Source organism: Dasypus novemcinctus, chromosome 21 (assembly GCF_030445035.2).
Source record: "Dasypus novemcinctus isolate mDasNov1 chromosome 21, mDasNov1.1.hap2, whole genome shotgun sequence".
Lineage (NCBI taxonomy): Eukaryota > Metazoa > Chordata > Mammalia > Cingulata > Dasypodidae > Dasypus > Dasypus novemcinctus.
The window spans coordinates 28,200,253-28,223,929 of record NC_080693.1 but is presented as its reverse complement, the minus strand read 5'-3'; the positions used below and the strand labels follow the sequence as shown (position 1 = coordinate 28,223,929).

General features: G+C 54.6%; 1 protein-coding gene across 1 annotated transcript in view; it reads left to right on the top strand.

Annotated features, from left to right (window-relative positions):
• Window positions 1–698: 698 nt before the first annotated feature.
• SPNS3 (SPNS lysolipid transporter 3, sphingosine-1-phosphate (putative)) overlaps window positions 699–23,677 on the top strand; it is a 43,037-nt gene continuing 20,058 nt past the window's right edge. The window contains exons 1-9 of the mRNA XM_058284977.1: window positions 699–909; window positions 3,178–3,363; window positions 4,121–4,186; window positions 8,854–8,990; window positions 9,487–9,638; window positions 10,308–10,374; window positions 11,474–11,622; window positions 12,258–12,410; window positions 14,177–14,366. Of these exons, the coding sequence (XP_058140960.1) occupies window positions 699–909; window positions 3,178–3,363; window positions 4,121–4,186; window positions 8,854–8,990; window positions 9,487–9,638; window positions 10,308–10,374; window positions 11,474–11,622; window positions 12,258–12,410; window positions 14,177–14,366 (1,311 nt within the window). The remainder of the gene's footprint in view (window positions 910–3,177; window positions 3,364–4,120; window positions 4,187–8,853; window positions 8,991–9,486; window positions 9,639–10,307; window positions 10,375–11,473; window positions 11,623–12,257; window positions 12,411–14,176; window positions 14,367–23,677) is intronic.

The window sequence follows — 23,677 nt, the reverse complement described above, 5'->3', positions numbered from 1 at the left end:
CCTTCTTTTTCCTTGTAACTAATAATAAACCATGTGTAAAAGAGACCGTTTAAAACCATGCCAATATCCTGCTCCTTGTCAAAAACTTCCCCTCGACTTAGCATCCCTTGGTGGGTTTTGTTCACAGGCCGTCTCAGTGTAGGGCCTGCTCTCTGGCAGTTCTTTCTTTCTCCAGAGAGAGCACTGGGTGCTGAGCGGGCGCCAGCCCTTGCTTCTCATATTCCAGTGCTGCTCTCCTGCCCAGCGCTGGCCTCCCTGCTCCGACCTGGGTTCGAGTCCCCTGTTCGTAGTCCATCTCTATTGGAGGTAGCGTGGCCTGCTCGCACTGAGCAGGACTCTCAGAGATTCATTTTATTTTCTGTCCCGTAAGGCTTCTCTTCCTCACTGCAGCCACCGCAGCCACCGCAGCCACAGGCTAAGATCTGGGGGACCACAGAGCCATCTGGTCACCAAAGGGGCGGGGGTGCGGGGATGCTGCTCCCCCTCCAGCCGACCTCAGAGGCTGGGGATGGTGAAATCTCACCGGCAAGCCTGTGGTGGGCTCAGCAGGAACCCGCGATAAGATGCCCAGCAGTTAGGGCAGCTGCCTTGAGGTCGGGAGGCTGGAGCCTGCAGGAAGTCACTTGCTGCAGAGCTGATGCGCCTTCGCCCCCGCACCTGGCCAGGAACAGGAGCTGCAGGCTGGAGCGGCTGCGGGGATGTCTGTGGAGGGCGCAGAGCCTGGGCCAGAGGGGCCGCATGGGGGGTCCCCAGGGCCTGGCCGGCGCTACGGGGCCTTGGCCGCCCACCAGGGCCCCGCTCCGACTACACCGGCTCCCTGGAGCCTGCCGCGCTGGAGGGCGTACGTGGCTGCCGCCGTGCTCTGTTACATCAACCTGCTGAACTACATGAACTGGTTCATCATCGCAGGTAAGGGCGGGCAGGGCATCGGAAGCTGCACCTGCTGGGCTCCGCGGGGCGTGCTCTGCCCAGCATCCTTTCTTCTCTTGGTGCACTCCTTGGTGTTCTTCCCTGGAGGTGGGTTTTAGCCCTTCCTGTAAAGGGGTTCCCATCCAAGTTCCCAGCACACCCCCAACTGAGAGGGTGCACGGCAGGCATGGGGGGCAGGGGCTACGAGAGTGAGGACAGCAGGGAAGTCTGGCCTTCCAGGTAAAGGCCTCGAGGTCCTGGGCTGGGCGGCCGGGTGATCTGTGCAGGACAGGGCAGCCTGGCCCCAATCCCAGGCAAGCAGTTCTTTCGGCGTCTGCCTTTGGGAGAGGAGGTTCTCGCCAACTCTGCATGCTGGACCTTCCATCCTCTAGCCACAGGGCTCAACCTGCTTCTGTATTCTCATCACTCCCTCCTTCATTCGTTCACGATGGACTGGGGCTCAACTTGCTTTCCTCTTCTTGTCACTCAGTTGCTTGTTCATTCGTCCATCCTTTCATTCATTCAAGATCAACTGAGATCAACTCTGGGAACCGGGGGGGGATCAGACTTCTGCCCGATCTCAGGAATGACCATCTGGTGGGCAGAGGGAGAAGCTCATTAAACAGGAATCCTGCGAGGCTGAGAGGTGGCAGCCAGACGAGGGAGGCACAGTCCAGGCCGGCGAGCTGCTGGGGGACCTGCGGCCAGGATGCTGCTTCCTCAGTTACCTGTTCTGCCCCCGAGCGTGGCTGTGCAGTGAATGGGACTCCGGGGGTGGCAGACACTACCAGACCTCAGCGGGACACAGACCACAGGCCATGCAGCTCTGTCATGGACAGAGCGTGGGGAGAGCGCCAGCGGGGCCGAGCCCTGGGGATGACCGGCTGAGGGGGCCTGGGGACCTGGCGGGGAGCACTGGTTTGAGGATACTGGACAAGCAGGGAATGGGGCGAGGGGGAGGGCACTCAGACTAAGGGGTCGGCATGAGCCAAGCGCCCAGGGCGAAGCACAGGCTCTGAGCAGGGGTGGCGAGAGGCGGACAAGGAGGGGATTATTCAGAAGAGCGTGTCTGGGGCCATGTCCTGGGATGCTTGGATGCCAGGCTGACCTTGGACTTTCTTCTTTGGGCAACAAGGAGTCATGGAGCATTTTTTTTCTTTTAAGTTGGGAAGTGTGATCCGATTTGAGGCCCTGATGGAGGCAAATTGAGAGGTCAGTTCCGAGGCCACTGCAGTGGCTGCAGCGGGCTGAGGAGGCCAGAGTTGGAATGTGGGCCGAGGGGACAGAGAGGAGGGCAAGGAGGCCAGAGGCAGGCGGCCGTGGAGGAATCATCAGGCTGGGGGTCCCAGCTCTCCCCGACACTCACCCTAGAGGGCCCTGGATCCTTCCGCCCAAGGCCTCTTCCCTGTTCCGACTTCGCCTGGATGTGGCAGGAGCGAGTCTGCGCTTTCTTTGGGATGATGAGGGAGGTCCGGAAATGGGAAACCATGCTCAGCCCCTGGGAGCTGCCGGGAAGGAGGTTCACAGAGGAGCGGAAGTTCTCTCGCCCGAAGCAGCCCCTTCGGGGGGCCAGAGGTGATGGGGCACAGGTAAAGGTGAGGCTGGGCTCTCCCTTGTCCCTGGGCCACCTCCAGAGTGCCCAGGGCTGGGAGGAGACCAGAGGACAAGGCCCCATTCCTAACAATGGAAGATGAGTGCGATTATCGAGAATTTTTATTTAGCTATTTATTTTGCTTACCTGTGTTATCTACTTTTCTGCAACAGGTAGGGCTTAGTTGTGTAATTAAAAACACTAAGAGAGGGAAAAAGACATACAGACTTGTATGCCCTAATGCTGCAGCAATTGGGCTAAATTAAATGTCTAAACAAAAATCTCTTCTCTGATTCCTTGGCCTTTCCTCAGCAGCTGGAGGTGGGCTGTCTGCCACGCCATGGGGGTGTCTCTGCAGAACCCCACGGGGGCGTCTGCTCCCCCTCAGTGCTTCTGGGCAGGAGGGTGGGGTGCCTCTGGCTGGGATTCAAGTCCCAGCTCCCCATTTCCAGCTGGGCATACCCTGGGCAGGCTGGAGCCTCCGTGTCCTCATGTATAAATGGAAGTGACGATGTCCTCCTTAGTAAAAATGTCAGGACCGGAGGCCTTTGACCCAGATAAGCAGGGGCCTTGGACCCTAACTACCCCTTTCTGAAATATTACCAAGGGGCCCAGGGGATTTCAGGAAGTAGAGCCCGTGTCTGGAAGCCTGCTTCCTCTCTTTGCACGAGGCTGAGCGGCTACTGCCTCAGCCGCGGCTCAGCAAGAGCTTGGAGGAGCTGCAGAGAGCTGGCTGTGCAGGGCAGGAGCTGGCTGCCCTCAGGCAGGCGGGGCTGACGGCAGACCTCCGTGGAACCCAAGTCTCCAAGGCTCATTGTGTGCATGCTCGTCTCGTGTGCTCCTGGCTCAGATAGAAGGTGCTTGTGAGTACACGTGTGCTGGCCAGGGCACATGTATCTGTTTGTATGCACATGCTCGTGTGTATATATGTATGTCTGTGCGTGTCCAGGGTTTGTACACAAGCAGGGCTGCCGTGTTGCACAAGTCCAGGGACTTTCATTTACACTGTGGTTGAAGTGTGCATTGTGTAGCAACAGGGAGCTGCCAGCCACGCTGACACTAGGGGAGTGTATGTTTGCACACGCATTCCCTGTGTGCCTATGTCCTGCACACATGCATTTGCATGCACAACTGTGAATGTGTCCTTATGTGTACACCTCAGTGTATATGTATATGTGTTCTGGGTGTACAAGAGTGGGTTTCCAGGCCTGTGAGTTCAGGCTCCTGTATGTGCATATCTGTGCCTCTGCCAAGTGTATTTCTCTGGGCATGTCTGCTTGTACATGTGCTCATGTGTGTATATGCATGTCTGTGTGTCTCCATGGCCACGTGCCTATGAGTGTGAGTGCAGGTGTGTGTGATCGTGTGTGCCTGTGCCTTTGGGGTGCTTGTCTCTGCGTGGGCCTGATGTGTACATGTCTGTGCGCTGCCCCGTGTGTGTGTGTATGTGTGCATGTGGTTACCTGTATGTATGGGAGAGGAGACAGGACAGTTGGCCTGGGGGCCGGGTCCTGTGCCATGTGGGTCAGCTGTGACCCTGTCCCAAACACAGAGGCAGCTGCCTTTCGAGGCCCTGCCGGGCTCCTGCCCTTTTCCCGAGCACTGGCCCTCTGTCCACAGGGGTGCTGCTGGACGTGCAGAAGTTTTTTCACATCAGCGACAGCAATGCTGGTTTGCTTCAGACGGGTAAGGAGCAAGTCCCCTCGCCCTGGATCTGGGCCCCGGGCTCAATGGATGGGGTCCTTTAGCAGCTCCTGCCGTGTGCCCAGCACCAGCTCCTGCGGAATGGGGGTTTGGGCGCGAGGATCGTCTGGGTAGGAGGAAGAGACAGCTTGAGCCAAGATCCCGGGCTCGAACTGCCCCTGTGGGTGCTGCGGAGGGAGCGGTGCGGGTGGGGCTGGGGCCGGCACCTGAGCCGCAGATCACAGCAGCGGAGTCGGTCGCTCCTGCCGCTGGTGTTTGCTAAGCTCAGCTGTGTGGAGGGACTGTCCGGAGTTTGAGAACTCCTGCTTTCCTCTCGCAGGCCTGAAGAATCTGTCCACCAGGATGCGCCTGCCCACATGCCCTGACACACGCGCACACACGTGTCACCCACCCTGTGGGCCCACGGGGAGCTGCCACGCGTCCCATTCCATGGTGGTGGAGTTGGGGTCACAAGGCACTAACTTGTCCCCTGTGGGCATCTGGATGGTGACGCACGCGGCCCACACACGTACCCACATGTGTGCACGCACTGACCCAGCCTTGAATCACGTGCGCGCGCCCCAGCCTGTAGCTAGCACGCATGCGGTTCCTCTCGGCAGCCCCCTCCCCCAGCAGGCCCTCCCTCGGTGTGTCAGGGCGCAGCTCTCAGCCCGGGACACGGGTACCCTTGGGGATGCACAAAAACTTCCCAGAGAGTGCGTGAGCACAGAGTGCCTTGAGAGGCTCCATTTCCAGATGCTGGAGGCCTGTTTCTTTCCTGAACGGATCTGCCTGAGTGTACTTGTGAGCTGTCCGTGGTTCTCCTCTCTCATTTTTGGCAGACAGGTACACCTCTCCCCCATTCTGGATTTTACTGGGGTGCGCTGCCCTGATGCGTAAAACACCTCCAGGGAGCCAAACACAGGCACCCTCCGGGGATGGTTGGCTTCTGCTGGGGAAGCCCTAGGAACAGGCAGAGAGAGCAGCGTGGCTGGGGGCTATGTCCTCCTGGCTGCACAGCCGTGGCAGGGCGCCAGCCTTCGCTGGCTGTCCCGCTGCGGCGCTGTCTAATCCTTATCTGTGAATTAGAACTCACAAGTGAGAGAGTTGGCTCAGGGATGGGTGGTAACGTATCTGTTTCAATGAAAAAGTGGAAGTCAGCCCGATTTGGCCATTTGGTTTGGCAAATGAGAACCAGCTTTCCTAATTATACCCTACCGTGGACATTTTTCTTAGACTGGGTGAACACGGACTGGAGTTCTAAGGGTTTGGACACAACTATATTTAAAAACAGACTATGATGCTGGAAACCGCATCCTTTGCAAATGTTTAAACTTAGAATAAAAACATTTTAAATGTCTGCTGAAAACGTGTGCGGGCGTACGGAGTTCTTTAAACCTCTTTGAGAGTCACGCGGGCAAAAGAGATAGAAGGGCACTACTTCCGGATCTTGGCGCTGAGAGGCTGGGCAGCCTGGCGGCCTCCTGGGACATCTTCCAGTAGAATCTGTAGCTAGCATGAGGCCATCTCAGCTGACATCACAATCTTCTCAATTAAACAGATAATGGTAGTTGAGTCAACACTTCCCTGTCTCTTACCATGGTAAATACAAGGTCGGTGATAAAATGAGACGTGATGGAGGAAGAAGTGTGAGTGTGTGTGTGAGCGTGTGAATGTCTGGGGTAGAGGTGTGTGAGCATGTCACTGCGAGTTAGCACGTGCGTGGATTTGTGTGTGCCTGGGGGGTGGGGATGTGTACGTGGTGGCGGTGGTGTGTGTTACTGTGTGAGTTAGTGTGTGCATGGATGTGTGTGAGTGTGTGCGCGGGGGTGGATGTGCATGTGGCAGGAGTGTGCTTGCACGGGTATGTGTGTGTATGGGAGCATGGGAGTGTGTGTGGTGGGCACGGATGTGTGTTGTGTGTGTGTTTGTGAGTGGGTGAAGGGAAGGGTCAGCTCTGCCACGCAGCCCAAGAAGGGGCATGGAGAGGGCAGTGGGCTTGGAGGCCTGATGACCAGGTTTGTCCCCAGGGCTTAATCAGTTTAATGAATGGGTGACCTCAGTTTACCGAGCAACGGTCGAAGAACGCCCCCTGCTCTCTGTGCACAGGGTGCAGAGAGGAGGAGAGCTTGGCCAGCTGTAAGGGGAGAGGGGAGGGTTTAGGGAAGAAGACAAAGAGGCTACTGGATGAAGTGAATTAATTAAATTAATTAATGATATTTGAAACTAATATCGATATGCCAGGCACTCTTCTAAGTGCTTTATAGTAAATCTTCACAACAATCTCATGGGGCAGTATTATTTTTATCCTCATTTTACCATTGAGGGATCTGAGGCACAGAGTGGTTATGGGACTTGCTCTAGGTCACACAGCTAGGAAGTGGCAGAGCTGGGCTTAGAATCCAGGCAGTCTGCCCCCAAAGTCCATCTCTTAATCCCTGCGCTCTTTAATGACTCCCACTTTGCCTCAGAAATGATTTGCATTTTGAGATGCCACGAATGAGGAGTGCCTGCCTTTCCCTTGGGGGTATGTGTCCCCATCCTAGGGTACCTTAAGATTTAAGGTGTAAAGGATCCCTGGCTCCCAAAACATAAAAGTATTAGAAGATTTGGGGAAATAGTTTGTATAACCTTTGGGTAAAGAAGATATGCATAAAGAAGGCGTGAAACACTTCCCCCCTTAAAAAGAAGATTGATAAATTTGACTATATTGAAATTAAGTATTTCTGTGTGATGGTGATTGAAACCATAAATGCAACTAGTAATAATAATAGGTAATAGTTACTGAGCATTTATATAAAGCCACTCACTGCCTTTTTAAATTTAAACCTCTCAATAACCTTATCAGGAAGGATAGTAATATCCCATCTAATAGGTGAGGAAAGGGAGACCTGGAGAGATTCAGGAATTTTCCCAAGGTCTCTAATCCAGACAGTGGTGGAGCCAGGACTCTACACCAGGCAATTCAGTCCCAGAGTGTGCTTTTTTTTTTTTTTTTTTTGAGGCATGGGGGATTGAACCTGGGATTTGGCGCGTGGGAAGCAGGTATTCAATCACGGAGCTACATCTGCTCCCAGAGCTTGCATTTTTAATCCTTTCAAAAATATAAAGGACAGAGAGAATTTATTTCCAAAATATAGCAAAAGTCAAGCAACTGCTCAATAGAAAATTGGCATAGCATGCGAACTAGAGAAACTGTTGGTCAACTGTGAGGTACCGTTTGTTTTTCAAACATCAGATGGGCAAAACAAAATGAGGTATCATATTAAGGTCAGCAAGGGCACTGGTACATACTTCTATGCAAATGTCAGTTGATACAGTCTCTTTGGAGTGCTATTCTTTTTTTTTTCTTTTCAATATTAAGCCTTTAATCTTTTAAAAGTAATTCAGCTTTTAAATTAAACTCTAAAATTTAAAACAATATCCATTGCAACATTTCACATGAATTATACCTGACCACCAACGCTTAGTGACTGCAGAGGTAAAATTTTCTTGCTATGAAGAGGATACATTGAATTTAGATGGAGTGCTATTCTTGATACCAAAGATCGTATTACGAAAGTATTAGATCGGACCCTAGTAAACTGCCATTTTTGTAGGTCAATATTGGCCTCCTTTCTACAATTGCATACAACTCAGCTAGATCCCAGAGCGGTCGTGGGAGAGTGGGAGGGGCTGGAACATGAGCCGGGAAGAATGTGGTCATTCATTGGGCTCAAGACATGTCAATCATCTGTGGTCAGGAGCCAATGGAGACCCGGCTTGGGAAAGCCGGCCCCTTGGGCTGTGGGCCGGGTGGAGGAGTCCCGAGCTTGGGTGCTCCACCTGCGGGCCCTTGGCGGTTCTTCAAGGCGGAACAAGGGCAGCCATTGCTCCAGGATGCCCAGCAGGGGATCAGCGAGCCCACACCGCCTAGTTTGGAGGCCATTTTCTCGAAGGAAAGGAAGCTTTGTGCGCACATATCCAGGTGGTGGCCCTGTGCCTTAAGCACGTGCCAGTTTGTCTTCACGGAATAGTAAACCGCATTCATTAATTCAGTAAGGGCTTACTTGAAAAAACCGATCGTAGAATCACCACTACCAGGCCCAGGGGAATGTTTTACCTGCTTCTGGAAACCAGCTTGGTCCCAGTCTCCTGGGATGGCCCGTCTATAACCATGTGCTGGTTCTAAACCGGGCTCATCTAGATGCTCATGGAAGCAGGCGCCTTCCCTCCTGTCTCCCCTCTCCCATCACCCTCCCCACCCCAGGTGAGCAAGTGATACATCAGGCCAGTCCCAATATCCTGGTAGGAAACTGGCATCGACTGGGTACTGCGAGGCTCTGTGCCAGGGGCTCTGTGGTCACATCTCATCTTTACACAGCCTTGTTCAGATGATGCTCAGAGAGGTGGAGTGAGTTACCCAAGGCCACACAGTGAGCAAGTGGCAGAGCTGGAATTTGAACCTGAGTCCAGGTCCCTACACATTTCCCAGGTGCCCCCCCTCACTCCAGGCAGTTGGATGGTAGGTTGTAGGGCGATTGGAGATTCACCTTGGCTTTTCCTCCTTGTGTCCTGGCCCCCCTGGCCCAGTGCCAGCTCACGGCATCCCAGTCAGGTCCCTTCCCTGGGCCGGCTGGGCCCATCTGCCCACCCACCATTGCACCCCTTTCTTGCCGTGTCTCCACCAGTCTTCATCGGCTGCCTGCTGCTGTCTGCACCTGTGTTTGGCTACCTGGGTGACCGACACAGCCGCAAGGCCACGCTGAGCTTCGGGATCCTGCTCTGGTCAGGAGCTGGCCTCTCCAGCTCCTTCATCTCCCCCCGGGTAGGTGCCCACATCCCTGCAAGGCCCCCGGGGGCCTCCCCCCACCGACCCCCTCCCTGGCCCAGGCCCGTTGAAGCCAGGTGGAGATGGTCCCGCTCCATTCCAGGCTCCGGACTCGGGAACGGCCCTCCAGGGCTGCGAGAGGAGGTGAGGGCGCAGCCTCCAGGCCTGAGCCTGGGCAGGGGCGAGAGCGGCTTCCTCCCTGGTACATCCACTGCTGCCTGCAGCTTCACTTATGCCAGAAATGAATGGTGGGAATGACAGCTCCTGTCCTGGGGAACTGGCCTGGTTAGCCAAAGTGATGCCCGGGGGAAGGGCTCTCCTGAGCTTGCGGAGAGGTGGTGGCTGCAGGCACCTGTGTGGTTTTGGGAACCTGGGGTGGCAGGACTGCCGTGAGGTGTGTGCAGCCCTGATATCCTCTCCCTCCCTCTGACAAATTCTTGGGCCCCTTGGGTGATTCCTGGGTCTCACTGTGGTCCTGTGCCTGCTCACCCAGTATTCCTGGCTCTTCTTCCTGTCCCGGGGAGTGGTGGGCACTGGCACAGCCAGCTACTCCACCATCGCACCCACTGTCCTGGGGGACCTCTTCGTGAAAGACCAGCGGACCAGGATGCTGGCCATCTTCTACATCTTCATTCCCGTGGGAAGGTTGGTATCACTCCTGGGTCCACTTCCCCAGGTGGTAAACTGAGGCCCAAAGGAGTTGGAACAGGGCTGGGCTTTGACTCCCAAATCTGCCCCTTCGAGACCTTGCCACTTTGCCTCTCCGAGCCTCGGTTTCCTCATCTGTCAATGGGGGTGAGAACCCTGACTGGTGGCGGTGGTGAGCATTACATAGAGAGGCTGCCCCACACAGGTTGGCTCACTCTCAGAAGGGGTGGGGAAGAGCAGGGAGTCCTGCTCAGGGTGGGGCCGACGCTGGCAGGTGATGCAAGGAAGTGTGCTTGGGCAGGGCCCTGCACCCCAAAGCGGAGGAGGACAGCGGGATTTGCAGTCAGGCCCCTGAGCCCTGACCCCCGTTTCCTGAAATCGCCTGACTCAGGCAGGGCCGAGCCTGCGGTGGAGGTGGGGTAGGGGTGGGGCTCACATGGGAGGGAGCAGCGCTGGGGTGGGCCGGGAGCCAGAGGTCACTGGCAAATGCCCAAGGGCAGCGGACACCTGGGCCTCTTTTCTGCCGTTTGCTCAGGGCTCTGAGTCTGCTGAGAGCTGGCTCCATGGGGTGGGGGGCACCCCAGATCGGGCTGCTGGCCATGGGGCCTCGGGCGTGCCCCCTTGCCGCCCGCCTCACCGCCTGTTTCCCTCACCCCTTCCTTGCAGTGGCCTGGGCTACATCCTGGGATCGGTTGTGACGGAGCTGACCGGGAACTGGCGCTGGGCCCTCCGAGTGAGTCCGGCTTCCTTTTCTTCCCTCTGCTTTCCCCTGGGCCGGCAGGGACTTTCCAGCCTTGGGTGGCCTTAGCCTCTTGGCGGGGTAACTGGCGCCGTGGGGGGTGGCGATGAGATGTGGGGAGATGTGAGCACTGGGGCAGCAGGTGGAACATGGGCTGTGAAGTTGTGGCCTGGGTTTAAGTCCTGGCTGCCCAGTTTGCCAGTGGCGTGACCTCAGGCAAGTCAGCCCCTTCTTCTGAGCCTCGGTTTACCTATCTGTAAAGTGGGCTTAGAAAATACTACCTTATCGAACCTGGAGGATTCAAGGGTCGGGCATGGAAGTTTCCTGGGCCAAGACACACAGTGGGGCCACTCAGCTAGTAGAAGCAGGTCACCCGGAGTAGGGGAGAAGTATCTGCTCGGTCTGCTGGGATACATTAGCCACCACTGGATTAGCCTTGGACAGGAGACTCAGGGGCAGAGGGGCCGGGACTTGGCCTTGTGAGACGTGTCCCTGGACGTGGCCTCTGAGTGCAGGTCTCTGCCGGACCACGCTGGCCCCGAGGGAGCTGGCATGTGTAAGGTCACAGAAGGCAGAGTCAGGACCTGGGGTGGGTGGGTTCAAGGTCGTGGGTCTGAGCTTGGCCTGAATAAGAACCTTCTTGTGGTGTGAGCTTTTGTATTCTGCCCCAAGCCAAGTAGTGAGCTCCCCATCTTTGGGGTATGAACAGTGGGGCTGCTAGGGCGGGACTGGTGTGGCAAATGGAGACATGGGCCAAGAAAAGCGGCAGTTCTCGAGGCAGCTGGGGCCAGTGTACTCAACGTTTAGGGCCAGTGCAGTGAGGGCTCCACCCGTCAACCCTCTCGGGCCCATCGATCTGGGTAGAGCAGCATCCGCACTGGACAGGCCCCACTTTCCAGAGAGGCTGTATCCTGGGTGTGTGTGTGGGGAGCAGGAAACAGTGGTGTGTCAGCTCCGTGTGTAACTAGCACCCAGAAAATGGTCCCCCCACAACCTGCCAGCACACCGTGTGTCCGAGCCAGGACCCAGAGTTCAGGCACTGTGGCTGGCACTACCAGGATCTCCTGAGCTTCCTGGGCTGTCCTGTCCCCAGATCATGCCCTGCCTGGAGGCCGTGGCCTTGATCCTGCTTATCCTGCTGGTTCCAGACCCACCTCGGGGAGCTGCTGAGAAGCAGGGGGAGATGGCCTTAGGGGATGCGAGGAGCAGCTGGTGCGAGGATGTCAGATACCTGGGGAGAAAGTGAGTGCTCTTGCCTCCCCTCTCTCTGCCTCCAGGGAGCCCCCCTTGATTGCCCCAACGTTCACAGCCATCTTCCTCCTCCGAGTTGCTGTCTCACCAAACTGCACCCCATCTTCTTCGGCCTCAGCCCTCATTGCCTGGTCACTTGACAGAAATGTGGAGGGAGGCACATTCAAAGGCCCTGGTTCCCCAGCCTTGCCTGCCTCTCATGGCTGCTAGGAGGTGCTGGGAGTCGGTCATGGGACCGCGTCATCCTCTGTCCCAGGAATGGCGAGAGACATGGGCAGGAGTCAAGGGCCCTCCCAGGCCTCATCGTTCACCAAATGAGGCGTGGGCAGCACCCATCTTTTATTATAGGGCCACAGACCAGGTGAAGGGATCCGAGGACAATGTAGGCAGGGGCGGCCTCCTGGAGAGTGTAATGTTGGACTGGGCCCTCAGGAGGGGGAGATTTGGTCCTGCAGAGGCGAGGGAGGAAGGGCAGGGAATGTTGGGGAAGCTGGAGCTCAGGCTGCAGCTGGGAAGGACCCAGAGGCTGGCACCTGCACTGGCCTGCATGTCCAGGAGAAGGAGGGCTGGACAGGTGCCTTCGGCCCCTCCCTCTGCTGTCTCCACCAGGGCGCCTTCTCTTGCAGCTGGAGTTTTGTGTGGTCGACACTTGGCGTGACAGCCATGGCCTTTGTCACCGGAGCCCTGGGCTTCTGGGCCCCCAAGTTTCTGTTTGAGGCCCGGGTGGTCCACGGGCTGCAGCTTCCCTGCTTCCAGGAGCCGTGCAACAGCCAGGACAGGTGAGCAGCCTCTGGGAGCCCTGGGCACCTGGCCTAAGTGAGGGGGTGCTCAGCAAGGAAGTTCCTGGGGAGTTCTGAACCCCAAGACTCGGTCTCTCCAGGCACATGGTGGAGTGAGATGATTGTGCTGGCACCACAGCTGGTTACTGAGCCTTGAAAGCCTGATAGCTGCTTGAAAAAGAGGAAAATCAGAACTCAGTGTCATTTCAGGCATTAACTGGCTTTGTGTTCTTGGACAAGTCACTTCTCCTTTCCTCAGTGTCAACCTTCTCACTCTAACTCCTTCACACAACCTTTGTGAGAAACTGATGCAGGAGTGCGTATGAGTTTCCTGCAGCTGCTGTGACAAAAATCACTGCATACTTGGTGGCTTCAAACAGCAGACATTTACTCTCTCACAGTTCTGGAGGGCCAAAAGTCTGAAATAGTTTCACTGGGCTGAAATCAAGGGCCATGCTCCTTCCAAAGGCTCTAGGGGAGAATTCTCTTCTGGCTCTGGGGGCTGCTGGCACCCCTTGGCTTGTGGCCGCATCACCCCAGTCTCTGGCTCTGTGGTCACATTGCTTTCTCTTCTGTCTCAAATATCCCTCTATCCTCTTCTTATAAGGACACTTGTGATTGCATTTAGGGCCCACCAGGATAATCCAGGATAATCTCCCCATCTCAAGATCCTTAACTTAATCATACCCAGAATAACCCCACACTTTTTTTTTGTCCTGTGTAAAGTAACATTCACAGGTTCCTGGGATTAGGGCATAGACATCTTGGGGCCATTATTTAGCCTTCCACAGAGTGGGTGGAAGATTCCAGTATGGAATTCTGCACAGACGTCAGATATTAATGCATTCTCCCTGACTAGGGAAGCTGCAGTTCACAGGCCAACTCAGCCTGAGGGAGAGCTGACCCACATGGATGTGGGGTAGTGAGCTGCCCGTCCCTGGGGGGGTGTAATAGGGGTTGGACAGCTCTTAGCCTATGATTCTGGGAAGAGCTCGTGGGGATAGGGTTAGAGCAGGGGTTCTTACCCTTTTTCGTTTGACCCCTTTGCTAGTCAGGTGAAAACCACAGACCCCTTACTAAGTCCACACTATGCTGTGTACTATTTAATAAATAGATCACACCTGCACCAACACGTCCCCACAAGAATAATGTTTTATGAATTTCAGTTCACGCTTATGGACCCCTGGTTAAGAACCCCTGGGTTAGGGGGACACTTCCAGGAGGAAGGTGCAGGGCTTGGTGGCTGGGGCATGTCCTCTGCCATACCTCCTGCTTAGTGGCCAGTGGAGGGGACCCGTTTGGGTGGCCGGTCTGAATAACCAATCCCAAATAGCACAGAGGTCTGGAGAACCTGCCAAGGCTGGCTCAGACAGGGGCTTGGTGGTGAATGGCACTCATCTGGGATTTGTGATCACTTGGCTGAGCTGAGCTGGAGCCTGGCACAGCCTGGGGGGCTGGGGAGGCCCCCTGAGCTCCCTGATGCTGCCCAAGGACAGGCTGGGATCTGGGTGCAGGTTGGGTCACTCACATGGTCAGTGACAGGAAAGGGGATGGGGGAGGGCAGGGAGTACATGGGTCCCTAATCAGGGTCCCGAGGCCCTAGGAGCAGCGGTTATTTGAGAGAGAGGAAGTGGTGATCAGATCGGGGCACCTTCCTGCAGGAAGCAAACCAGGAACCAGGGGCAGGAGGCCGAGCCTGGGCTGGGGCTGGGGGCATGGAGGATCCCACCCGAGTGACCTATCCCTCTCGCTCTCCCTCCCATCAGCCTGATTTTTGGGGCACTGACCGTCGCGACTGGCATCACTGGGGTGATACTGGGAGCAGAGGCGTCGAGGAGGTACAAGAAAGTCAACCCGAGGGCCGAGCCCCTCATCTGTGCCTCCAGCCTGCTTGCCACAGCCCCCTGCCTCTACCTAGCTCTCATCCTGGCCCCCACCACCCTCCTGGCCTCCTACGTGAGTGGGGCCCCTCCGGGGCGGGTGGGGATTCCTCGCTGAGCACAGGCTCTGGCCATCCGTCGTGTGCTCTCTGTGTCTGCGCGTCTTCTTGTGCATTATGTTGCTCTTTCCAGGTATTACATGTTGTCCATTTTACAGGTGAGTTAACTGAGACTCCCATGGAGTCACCCACCCATTGGACGGGCTGACCTAGAGTTAGCACAGCTAGGAAGGGGGAGAGCTGGGATTTGAGCCCAAGCCTCTCCGGCACTAAAGTGTGTCCTCAGGGCTCCTGGTCAATGCTTTGAATGGAGATAACGGCATTGCCTTCTCCCCTGGGGACACATTTATTCCCAGGATGTGTTGTGAGAACCGGGCGGGTCTCCCCAGGTAACAGATGAGGAACGTGAGACCCAGACCAGTCATAGCCCGCGTAGACGCTGCTTTAAAGGTGGCAGTCGTGGTATTGTCGTGTCGCGTCCCTCGAGCGCTCCCTCTGGCTGTGCTTGTGTCCATTCCCACCACTAGGGGCGCTGCTCCCCTCTTCTGTGCGTCCTGAAATCAAGACCCAACTCCAAGGCCATCTCCTCCGCAAAGCCCTCCCAGCCCACCCTATCCGCTCAGCGGAAGGCACTGCTCCTTCCTTCCGGGCTCTGTGTGTGGTGGGGTCCCGTGAGCCCCCGCGGTGTAAGGTGTATCCACAGATGGAGAGTCCAAAGGGCAGGGACCAGGCCTTTCGTGTGCAGGAGTGGCCCTGGCTCCCCGAGCCCCAGCCCTGCCTGCCCCCAAGTGGGGAGAGGACGCTGCTCCTGGGAAGATGGCTGGAGCCCACACCCTCCCCTGGTCCCATGGTCCTGGGTCTTCTCTGCGGGCCCAGGGGACCCACCCCTGGACCTGCGTCCCAGGACAGTCCTGGCCTGTGGGTGCCGGTGCCCTTGCAGCCTGGACGTAGGGTAAATCCACCACAGCTTCGTTGTTCCCCCACCAGTTCCGGTGGATTTCCACCCATGACCAGGTGTCATAGCTTTTCCAGTCTCATTCATAAACTAAAAAGTCCGGTCCATTTAACTCATAACTTTAATTATACCTCCAAATAAAGCTTCTATGCAGGCCCAGAAAATTGCATTGGGCAGAGGGGGAGCTGCAGTCTGGTTTCATTCAGGAACCTAGTATCACCCGTATGTGGGGTGGCTTTGGCTGACTGTCCCTCCATGCGGCAGATGCCCAAATGCTGGTTTATGCCTCCCTTGGGGGCACTCTCGGGGGGCTGTTTGGAGACCCCAGCTTTGGCTTTTGCATTGCCCCTTTCCTTGGTCCAGGTGTCATAGTCACCTGTGGTCAGCTCACAGCCACTCCCCCACTCCCCATCTGGGGTCCTCCCCCTCGGGGTCGCCCTCCCAGTTCCTTCCTGCTGAGCCCTCTTGGCCTGGATGGGCAGTCGGGGGGGAGCTCCCTGCTCTTGACCCCTCAAGCCTGTCTCCCCTCCAGGATAAGCTCAGGAAGTGCAGGCAGCCCTCACCGCGGCCCTCTCTTGTCCCCCCACCCCTGCGGCTGCTCCTTCTGGCCCCCTCCCCTCGGACTTGCCCAGGACCCAGGGCCCGCGCTCCCCAGCTCCAGGAGACAAGCATTGGGGTGACCCGAGGGTGCCTTCCGTGCATGCCTGCGGGGGCCCTGGGGCAGGAGGGGCAGTGTTTAGGCAGCGTCTAGACAGGGAGAGAGGCCAGTGTTCCTCCTGGGCGCCCTGCCCTCTCCCTGGGAGCTTTGCCCGAAGCCCTTCCCGCAGCTCAAGAAGGGAGGGCTGCAGGCAAATCCCCCCAGCCGGAATCTCCACCCCAGGGGGCGGGGGGCACGCAGGACGGTTTCTTTTCTCTCACCAAGTCCTGAAGGAGTGTCTGGGGCCTGCCTTCGGCCTTGGGTTTCAGCTGACATTCCTGGCGAATAGAAAAGCTGTTCCCCTTCCCTTTTCCCACATGTTCCTACTTAGCCTTCACAGCACCCTCGTGGGGAAGGAATTTTTCTCATCCCCATTCGACAGGTTGGAAAACTGAGGCCCAGAGACAGCACCAGACAAACAGTGGGACAGACACAACCCAAATTCAGATTCCAAAGTCTGTGTCTTTCCTGCGGCACTGTCCCTTGTCACCCGCAGGGGAGAGAAGCAACATCTGGCATACACTAGGCGCTAGTAAATGCATTAATGCGAATTGACGGGGGGAGCAGAAGAGCGACCGAGACCCTGGTCCGGAGGCCTGGGCAGATGGAGGCCCCCCCGAAGGCCTGCCCCTGCCCTGTCTGGGCCGCGGACTGCCCGCCAGCTCTGCCTCTGCCACTGCCGCCTTGGCTGGCTCGGGAGGCGGCGCCTGCGCTTTGGGAACGCAGCTGCCCCCACTTCCCTGCAGCCCGCTGTGTCTCCAGCTGCATGGGCCCATCTAGAAATGGCACTGCCTCTTGGCTCACAAAACCAGTGGGAAAAACTCTTCTTTTGGCTTGTCCCCGGGTGGGGGTGGCAGTGGTGGGAGGGGGCGAGGGGTAGGAAGGTGGGGGGTGGGGGCAGAAGCGAACCTCCTCCAGGGCTTAGGCCGCTGCCATGTGACCTGCGCCCCGCCCGGTGCTGACCCCTGCGGCCAGGACTCCCATTTACACGCTACTCTCCAGAAAGGGTGCAGTACCTTCCAGACCCCCCAGTCTGATGCCACCCCCACGGCATCTGTGCCGCTGAGATCCACATGGGTGTTCTGTCTTGAGATTCAGGCTCCAGCTCCTCTCCCACCCCTGACCGCCAGTCATGAAAACCCTCAGCGTCTCCCAAACCCGTCTCTTCTCCCTCCCGTCTGCCTGCCCTGGCTCAAGCCTTACCGTCTTTCTCCAGGACTGTTCTGGAGCGCCTTGCTGGTCCTTGCTTTTTCCTGCTCAGCCGCCACAATCCATTCTCACGCTTCCAGAGGGAACTTTCTGACTCCCCGGAACTTCCCTGCTCAAAAGCCTTGCATGGCTCCCTGGTGCTTCTGGAACGAAGTTTACCTCTTCATCCTGGTATTCAAAGCCCCTCACGCTCTGCTCTGACCACCTTAGGAGCCTGATCCTTGCACTGCAGGTGGCCCACTCAGGCCCCTCCTGATTCCCAGGCCATGCCCCATGCTGTCCACCTCTGGGCCCTTGCTCTCCTCCCTCTTCCCCACATGTCCCACTCATCCAGGCCCTCAAGAGGCAGCTCACACACCATCTCCTCCGTGGCGCCGTCCCTGCGTGCTGGGCCTGACCCTCTCCCCCCTTCCTCAGCATTGTCGTCCCTGGAGTGCTCCGCTTACGCTCCCCCTCTCTCCCGGCTCCAGCCTGTGAGATTTCCAGGGCAGGGCCCAGGTCTGGTGGTGATGTTTTCCAGCGCTGTGGCCTGTAGCACAGTCAGGCATGGGGAGGGGTGGAGGGGTGGGGGTGGTCACCGTTTGCTGAACGAATGGCTGAATGATGAGCTGTTTGCATTCCTGTGTTTATCTGACAAGTATTCATTGAGTGCCTGTTAATCAGCATGCTAGTTTAAAGGCTGTGGATGTAAGTGGTGAATACAGCAGACCGAAATACCTCTACTAGAGCAGGGAAGGGAGTCAGGATGTGTGTGGTGTGGGGGCGGGTGCCATCTGATATTGCAGGCTTCAGTTTTATGTAGCGTGGCCAGAGAGGCATCACTGAGAATGTGATTTTGAGGGAAGCCCTGTAGTGGGTGAATGAGTGAGTTGTGTGGCTCTTTGGGGAACAGTGTTCTAGGCAGAGGGAACAGCAACTATAAAGGCCCTGAGGCAGTAGTGTACCTGGTGGGTGTGAGAAACAGCAAGAGGCCACTAAGGTTAGCGAGACGAGAGCAAAAGGAGAGAAGGAGATGAGGACAGAGAGGTGATGGAGGCCAGATCCCATGGGGCCTCATGGAACCAGTAAGACTTTGTCTTTTATTGAGAGTGAGATGGGGTTTTGTGCAAACGAGCTGAAATATGGCGTATGTTTTCTGCATCTGTTGAGATGGTCATGTGGGTTTGTCCTTTTGTCTGCTAATATGGTATATTACATTGACTGATATTTGTATGTTGAACCAACCTTGCATTCCCAGGATAAATCATTTTCATGTATTGCTGGATTTGGTTTGCCAGTATTTTATAGAGAAATTTTGCATCTATATACATAAGGGATGTTGGTCTGTAATTTTCTTGTGATGTCTTTGTTCGGTTTTAGTATCAGGATAATGGCCTCATCGGATGAGTTGGGAAGTGTTTCTTTCCCTTCTATTTTTGGGAAGAGTTTGTGAATTCTTCTTTAAATATTTGGTGGAAATCACCAGTGAAGCCATCTGGTGCTGGGCTTTTCTTTTTGGGATGTGTTTTGTTTGCTAATTCAATCTCTTTGTTTGTTTTAGGTCTATTCAGATGTTCTGTTTCTGCTTGAGTCCCTTTCAGTAGTTTGCATCTTCTAGAAATTTGTCCATTTCGTCTAAGTCATCTAACTTGGTAGCATATACTGGTTCATAATATACTCTTTTTTAAATTACTTAATTTATTTTCCCCCTTCCCCTCCCCTTCCTCTTGCCCTGCTGTTTTTGCTGTCTGTGTCCATTTGCTGTGTGATCTTCTATATCTATTTCTCTTTTTGGTCTTCTCTTCTTATTTTTTTCTCCTCTAGGATTCACCAGGATACGATCCTGGGGAACTCTGATGTGGAGAGAGGTTCCCTGTTAGCTGTGCCACCTCAGTTCCTGGTCTCTGCTGAGCTTCACCTTGACTCCCTCTTTTATCTCTCTTTTGTTGTGTCATCATCTTGCTGTGTGACTCACTTGAGAGGGTACTGGCTCGCTGTGTGGGCACTTGGCTCGCCACATGGGCACTTGGCTTGCCATGTGGGCACTCAGCTTGTCGTGCAGGCAATGACTCACCCTGCGGGCACTGGCTCACCATGCAAGCATGCTTTCTCTTCTTCTTTTTCACTGGGAGGTTTCAAGGATCGAACCCAGGTCCTCCCATATGGTAGGCAGAAGCCCTATCACTTGAGCCACATCCGCTTCCCCATAATATACTCCTGTAATTCTTTTAATTTCTCTAAAGCCGGTCACAATGTTCCCTCTTTCATTCTTGATTTTAGTAATATGAGGCTTTCTCTTCTTAGTCAGTCTAACCAGACCAAGTCAATTTTGCTGATTTTCCAAAGTACCAACTTTCAGTTTCATTGTCTTTCTCTGTTCTTTTTCCATTGCTGGCTTATGTTTTTTTTGTTGTTGTTGTTTGCTTATTTATTTTTGAGATACCAGGGCCTGGGGATTGAATCCGGGACCTCATATGTGGGAAGTTGACACTCAACCAATTGAGTCATATTGGTTCCCCTGAGTTGTTTTTTTTCATTTGTTTTGCTTGTTGTTTGTTTTTGTTTTTTTAGGAGGCACTGGGAACCAAACCTGGGACCTCCCATTTGGGAAGCAGGTGCTCAACTGCTTAAGTCACATGTGCTTTCTTAGCTTATATTTAATAGAACCACTCTGGCTACTCTGTTGAGAATAGACTTGGGAGCAGGAGCAGAAATAGAGAGAAGAATTAGATTACTTCTTTACTCCCAGAGAGGGATGATGGTGCCTTGGACCAGAATGGCGGCAGTTAAGGTGGTGATAAATGGTTGTATTATATATCGAGGTACTGAGGATTGAACCTGTGACCTTGTACATGCGAGGCAGACTCTCAACCACTGAGTTACAACTGCTCTGTGATATAGATATATTTCCAAGTGGGGCTATGAGAATTTCCTGATGGGTTAAATGTGGGGTGTGGGAGAAAGAACAATCAAAAGTGAATTCTAGGGGTGCAGAAGTCTCTCAAGGGGTTGGACACTTGTCTCCCACATGGGAGGTCCCAGGTTTGGTTCCCGGTGCCTCCTAAAGACAATGAGCAAATAACAAGCAGAAAGACAGATGAGGGAGCCATCTGGGGCGGGGGAGGTTAAAAAGAAAAGTGAGTTCTAGGCTATTGGCCTTAGCAGCTGGAAGGAGGGCGAGGCCATTAACTGAGATGGGAAGGCAGGAGCAGTAGGTTTTGGGGAAAGATCAGCAGCTTGGTTTTGTACATTCTGAGTTTGTGGTGGGAGGTTGGCATCCACATGGAGGTGTTTAGTAAAGAGTTGGATCCAGGAGTCTGGAATCCAGGGAACATGGCATTACCCCTGAGACAGGGACCTGGCCACAGTCCACCATGCAGGGATAATTAGGTCTTGGGGAGCTGTGGGGTCAGTAGCAGAAAGGGTGTTCAAGGGGGTTGATGAATTGGCTTCTGTAGGCTTCAAAATAGGTAACATCACTTTAACTGCATCCATCCGTCCATCCATCCATCCATCCATCCATCCATCCATCCATCACTTCGCTTTCTCAAATTCCAGGAACCCAAGTCCTTCCTCACTATCTCTGCTGCTGAAGGAACAAGCCCTGGGCAGATTGATAGGTTCCCAGCTCTTGGGAAGGGCTCATGGGGATGAGAGCATGTGTGAATGGACATGCATGCCAGTTTGTGCATGCATCTAAGTAAAAATGTGTTCAGATCTGTGAATATGAGTATATTCCTATTCACACATGAGTGTATGTGTGCTCTGGTGTGTATACATATATACTCATGCTAATTTGTGCACATATATGTATATGCGGGTACATATATATGCATTATGGTATATGTGAGCTGTTTTGCATACATGTCTGTGCATGAGTGGTGCACATGCATGTGTTTCAGGATATGTGATAGTTGTGTGGGATGTGTGTGCACAGGAGCATCTGAGGACAACAGCTTTTCTCACTCCTTTTGTGGCTTTTCCTTTGTATGGAGAGGAGTTTTTGATGGTGCAGTGAATCTGCCCCCACGTTTTCTGAAGTAGGGGTCAGGTTGTGCTGCCTGTCTCACGCAAATGAGTTTTCCCGTGTGTGTCAAACCTGGTCTGGGGCCTTCCCTGGGGCAGCTCATGCGCTGTAGCCCACCTGCAAACGCGAAGCCTTCCATCTCTTCCCACCTTCCAGTCCCCTTGGCAGGGGAAGTGGACTTTCCGGCTGTTAATTGGGATCCAGACACACACAGCAGGTCTTGGCTCACACCCCCTTCCTTGGCCTTCTTCCCAGAGCCTCTGCCCTTCAGAGGAGAAGGGGTTTGTGCTCAGAGGAGGAACTGAGCCTGAGGCAGGGACTTCAGAGAAGAGAGCTGCTCGCGGTCGCTGGCCTGGTGGTTGGAGGGCATGTCTGGACTTTGACAATCCCTCCTTGGTGGGCTTTGCGCTCAAGATGGAGAGCTGGGGACAGGGTGGGGGTGGGAGAGAGCCCTCACTGAGGCGCCTGATGCTTCAGTGTGTGACCTAGGGCAAGTTCTTGACCTTGCAGAGCCTTAATGTTCTCAGCTGTCAAATGGGAGCACTAGTACTTACCTCTTGACTTCACTGAGGGGATGAACGAAGTTTGGTGCCTAGTCTAGTTACTATGGATGCATAGCAAAACTTACTGATGTAAAACAACAGAAACGTTTATTTCGGAATTGCATTTTGGACCAGATTTGGAGGGGACACCTTAGCCTTATTACACCTGGCTTTAGCTTGTCTCTCTGGCAGTTGATGCTGGCTCCTGGCTGATTCCTTAGCTGGGGCTGGATCCCTTAGCTGTGGCCTCTCCATGTGGCCTGGGCTTCCTCACAACATGGTGGCTGTTTTCTGAAGACTAGCATGGGGAGAGAGCAAGCCAGCTGAAGTTGCATTGCCTTTTATGACCCAGCCTTGAAAGTTACACAGTATCACTTGTTCTGCATTCAATTCTTTGAAGTAGCTGTAAATTCCTGCCCCAGTCAATGGGGAGAGGAAAGGGGCTTCATCCTTTGATGACGTCTCAATGATCTGAAAGAGCATGTGCAGCAGAAAATACTGCAGAGGCCATTTTTGGGACGTAAAATCTGCCGTATGTTCCCAAGGGCTTCTCCATTATGCAACATCTGACATTGCAGTGAAGAGTGTCTGTGCATGGGGTCACCTTCCAGGCAGGTCTCTGGTTCCACACTGTCCTTCTGATGTCATAGATGAGAAACCTGGGGGCTAAGACTTTGCCCTCCTGGGCCTCCCGTGCTGAGGGAGCAGGTGTGTCTGAGGCCACATGGGGTGGAGTGTCGAGGCGTGATGGGGTGAATGGGAGGCAGGCCTCAGCAATGTTCACTTATTTAGCAAGTGTTTATCAAGCACCTCCTGTGTGTGAAACACTGTTCCAGGCATTGGGGATATAGCATTGGACAAAACAGGCAAAATATGTATGTAATAAAATTAAAATGTAAAATAAATATGCTATATGGGGATGAGAGCCGCATAGAATAGTAGAGCAGGGAAAGAGGACAAGCAGAGCGGGTGGGGCAATGCAAGGAGGTCAGGGAAGGGCTCACCCAGACCACGACATTTCGGTAGGAGGATGGAGGAAGTGAGGGAAGGAGCCATTCGGATATGGAGGTGGGGTGGGTGGAGAAGAGCCCTTCAGGCAGGCAGAGGGAACAGCCAGTGCAAAGGCCCCAACTGGAAAGCATGGCTGGTGTGTGGGAGGAAATGTGATTGGAATGGGTGAGCCGGGGAAGAACACAGGAGATGAGGCGAGAGAGGTAATGGCAGTGGGGGATGGGGTTGCACATTGTGTAGGACCTTAGACATAAAAATTTGACTTTGATTTCAGTGGAGTGGGAAACCATTAATTAGAGAAGAGAAATGACCTGACCTATTGTTTGTATCAGTTGTCTACTGCTGCATAAAAGATCATCCCCAAACTTCATGGCTTAAAACAGCAATGATTTGTTTCTTATGATTCTGTGGGTTGGCTGGACAGTTCCTGGGCTGGTTCAGCTGGGTTCCCTCATGTGGCTGCCTTTTCCTGGAAGATCAGCTGGGCTGGAATGTCCAAGCTGGCCTCACCCATCTGGAACAGCTGCAAGTCTTCTGGGACTCCTTAGTTCTCCAGGGCCCCTCATCCTCCAGTAGGCTAGACCCCTTCCTTGCCTGGTGGTCTCAAGGCAGCCTTCCAAGAAAGCAAAAGTGAGAGCTGCAAAGTCTCTTGAGGCCTAGTCCAGGAACCTGCACAGCCTTGCTTCCACCTAAGTGGTCAAAGCAGAGTATACAGCCAGCCCAGATTCACTGTGGGAGGGCGTGGCTACTGAGGGGCACGGTGAATTGGGGGCCATTTGGGAATGATCCACCGCACGGTTTGACAGACTCTCCCTGGCTGGGGTGTTGAGAACAGAACGAAGGAGGAGAAAGGCAGCAACAGGGAGGCAAATTTGGAGGCTTTTGCATAAGACAGGAAAGGCACAATT